The sequence below is a fragment of the Dipodomys ordii genome, unplaced genomic scaffold (genome assembly GCF_000151885.1).
Source record: "Dipodomys ordii isolate 6190 unplaced genomic scaffold, Dord_2.0 Scaffold1000003035, whole genome shotgun sequence".
NCBI classification, from domain to species: domain Eukaryota; kingdom Metazoa; phylum Chordata; class Mammalia; order Rodentia; family Heteromyidae; genus Dipodomys; species Dipodomys ordii.
Window position 1 is genome coordinate 44 of NW_012286652.1, and position 3,315 is coordinate 3,358.

The window sequence follows — 3,315 nt, forward strand, 5'->3', positions numbered from 1 at the left end:
AGGAGACTGGGCGGCCCGGGGAGCCGATTCCTAGGTTCAAGGTTGTCCTGCTTCCGCAATTCTTGCGGGGCCCGGCAGGAAACGAGTGCTGGCAACAGGTGGGTATAAACTCCCGGGTAATTGTGACAAGCCTGCCCCCAGGATGGAGCTCTAAAAATAAGTCAAACCCCCAAGCCAAACCGCTCCGAGGTGTCGAGCAGGCGGCACTCCAGCAGAACGGTCCGAAAGCCGCCTTTAAGTCGGGTCGGGCACACACCTCGGACCCTCCCTTCAGGCCAAGGCGGCCCTCCCGACGACCCCAGATCTTTGGGGACGCGGCAAGTTCTAAATGGCGCCCATGGAGGAGGGCACCTGCCCGGTCTGGGGCAGGAGACGCGGCCGGCGCCGGATTCTGCAGGTTAATGGGGCTCGAGGAAGTCAAGGACCGCAGCGGAAACGGCCATGCCAGGGACCAGAACTTCAGACTTGGGGGGACCAAGGCAGACAGAAGATCCCAAACCCGCTCGATCCCGACCCCCAGGGCTCACCCGAGGGCCGCCCGACCTCCAGCCCGGCCACAATCTTTGTGTGCCTCCCCGCCCCCTTCTCCCAGGGCGCCGAGCCCGGGACTTCCGGGCGGGCGGGCAGCGCGGAGCGGCCGGGTGGACCTCACACATGTGCCGGGCGCGCTCCCGAGCCGCGGCAGGAGGGGGCGGGGAGGGGAGGACTTCCCCCGCCCCACGGGCCCCGGACGGAGGAGGCGGGCCTTACTCATTCCGCCAATCAGGCGTGGGGGCGTGGCCGCACGTCTTCCGAAAGGCCCCGGAATCCTCCCTCCGCCCTCAATGGGGGGGGGAGAAAATCCTAGCAACTTAAACTCCAGCCCGACCTCCCGATAGGCGGAGCACTGGGGAATCCCGCCCAATCCGCACGGGGGAAGGGGAAAAGGGAGGCTCGCCCAGCCAATGGAAGACAAGAGGAGGCGGAGCCTCCGGGGGAGCCCGAGGTGGGTGGAAGGGAGGAAGCGGCCCCGCCCCTCGGGCCCCCTCCAGGCCGATTGCACAAGCCCAAGCCGAGGAGATAGTAAACAGTCTGGGCCGCAGAGTGACGGCGGGGGCAGCCCGCGTTCCGGGGACCGGCTCCCCGCGCCGTGCGGCGGGACTCCGCCGCGCCGCACCCCTGCCCGCGGCCGCCATCCCAGCTGACAGGCGCGCCCCTCCCCGCCCACTAATGCATTTCCTTCTCCCGAGCCCGGGGACTGTTTTCCCAGTTTCCGACCTTCACTGCCTCGGTTCGGGCCGTCCCCCGCCCCCGTGGGCGTGCATACACGCCCACGCCCCAGCCCCCCCCCCGCCGCCCCAGGGCCCGCAGCGGCCCCTCACGGGAAGAGGAAGCCCCGACCGCCGCACGGCCCGGGGAGGGGGAAGCCGGCGCCGCCGCGGCCGCCGCGCGGTGGGCGGGGAAGGAGGCAGCACCATATTTGCAAAAGGGATCAGCTGGGGCCGCGAGTCGCGTCGGCCGAGTTCCTGGAGGTTTTCGGTACTGCCGGCTGGAGGGGGGCTCCCCGCCCGAGCGCGGGCGGGCGGCGCATCGTAGCGGCGCGGCTACAGCCCGGGAGTTCCGGGAGCCCCGAGCGGCGCGGGGGGCGAGGCACAAGGGCGCTCGCTCCTTCTCCCGCCTCCGGGTCCCTCCCGCCCGCCCGCCCGGCGTTGCCCCCGCCCCCAGAGTCCTTAACAACCGCGGGCCTCCGGCGCCCGCGCCTCCTCCCCGGGGCGCCCACTGCCCCCTCCAAGTTTGCCGGCAGAAACAAAACCCTCAGGGCACCGGCCCCCCTCGCCCCGCGTGGTCAGCGGAGCACCCCGGCGGCGGCTCGCGGGCTGGCTCCGAACTCCGCGTCTCCACCAAGTCGGGACACCGAGGGCCCAGCCCTCCCGGCGCGGGCCGGGGCCCCCAGCCAAGCCCGCGCGCCGCCGCAGTCCAGCCAGGGCCGGCTTCCAGTCGGGGTACGGAATCCCCACCCCATTCTCTCCACGGTATTTTTCTTTTTAAAAAAAGAAAAAGGCATAAACGGGAGCGGTCTCCAGTCGGCTCGCTGCCCAGCGCCTTACCGACGCCCCCCTCCGCACACCCGGCTCGGGGAGAGAAGCTCGGAGGTGCGGCGGGCGCAGGGCCGCCCCCCGGCCGGGCCGCCCCCTCCCCGCGGCTCCAGCCCGGCTGGGAAACACACGGGCGAGCAGGCGGCGCCAAGCGCTCTCCTTCCTGGCCTGCCCCTCGCCTACCTCGGCCGCGGGGCTCCGCGCCTCCCCCTAGCCGGGTCTGGAGACCCACGGCGCCCACACCGCTTCGGGCTAGCCAAAGCGGGGGGCCCAGCCAACTAGCCCCCCAAAATGCCCGAGATTCAGGGGGGGAAGCAAATTAAAAGCAGCTGTTTAACATACCTTCCGAGCCAGGCGAGGAGTCCTGAATGGGGAGGAACGCCCCCCGCCTGCCATTGGCCCCGCGGCGCTGACGTCAGCGCCCAGGCCCCGCCCGCCGCCCCGCCTCTTCCCTTCATTGAACGCCCCCTCCCTCCAAAAAATTATAAATAAATAAATCGAACCGGAGACGGGTGGGAGGCGCCCGCCCTGCGTGGCCGGGCCCCGCCGGCGCCCGCGCGCCCTCCTCGGCCCCCGGGCGGGAAGACGGGCGGGCAGGAGGGACGTCAAGGAGGTCCCAGCCGGGCTACGGAAAATCCGGACTCGCCGGGACGCAGGGGGGACCTAACCGCGTCGGCCCGCGTCGTTGGTTAGGGGCCTGGAAATCCGGCGATGCAAGCGGAGTCTCGGAACCCCGGGCAGCTCCTGCACCGCCCGGTACCTGCTGTGGACGGACCGACGCTTCGGGAGTCAGGCGGGAACGGTGACTATAAAGATCAACAGCAATCGACCTGCAAAGAGGGAGCTTCCTTCTAGCCCAGGAAAGCCGAGGAGGACGTGGTCGTCCAGAGGGGGTCTGCACGATCCGTGTCGGGCAGAAAAACAGCAAGGCAAGCCAGACACTGGTGGCTCACACCTGTCATCCTAGCTACTCAGGAGGATGAGATCTGGGGGTCCTAGTTCAAAGCCAACCCTGGCTTCCAAGAAAGTCCAGGAGTTCCTTAACTTCGATTTTAACCAGAAAACAAAACAAAGCCATAAGTGGGGTTGTGGCTCAAGTGTGGAGTGAAAAAGGCAAGTGAGAGGCCTGAGGCCCTGAGTTCGAGAAGAAAAAAGTGTTTCTATCGAAAAGGGATAGATAGACAGAATCGTTTAAGGCCTTCGATGAGAGTGACTGAGACTATAATATCTGAATGCTTGA

The 3,315-nt window shown here is 68.0% G+C and overlaps 1 protein-coding gene across 1 annotated transcript; it reads left to right on the top strand.

Moving 5' to 3' along the window:
* The first annotated feature begins 337 nt into the window (after positions 1-337).
* Positions 338-2,357, top strand: LOC106002844 (proline-rich protein 2-like). The gene is made up of 4 exons (XM_013037607.1): positions 338-641; positions 879-985; positions 1,250-1,982; positions 2,080-2,357. The coding sequence occupies exons 1-4, from the start codon at positions 338-340 to the stop codon at positions 2,355-2,357; spliced, it is 1,422 nt and encodes a 473-aa protein (XP_012893061.1).
* The last annotated feature ends 958 nt before the right edge of the window (positions 2,358-3,315 follow it).

Excerpts from the sequence above, each read along its gene's own strand:
- LOC106002844 (XM_013037607.1), top strand. The coding sequence starts at position 338 with ATGGAGGAGGGCACCTGCCCGGTCTGGGGCAGGAGACGCGGCCGGCGC. Across the intron at positions 986-1,249 it reads AGCCTCCGGGGGAGCCCGAG|TTTCCGACCTTCACTGCCTC; the intron begins GTGGGTGGAAGG and ends CTGTTTTCCCAG. Across the intron at positions 1,983-2,079 it reads AGGGCCGGCTTCCAGTCGGG|CGCCTTACCGACGCCCCCCT; the intron begins GTACGGAATCCC and ends CTCGCTGCCCAG.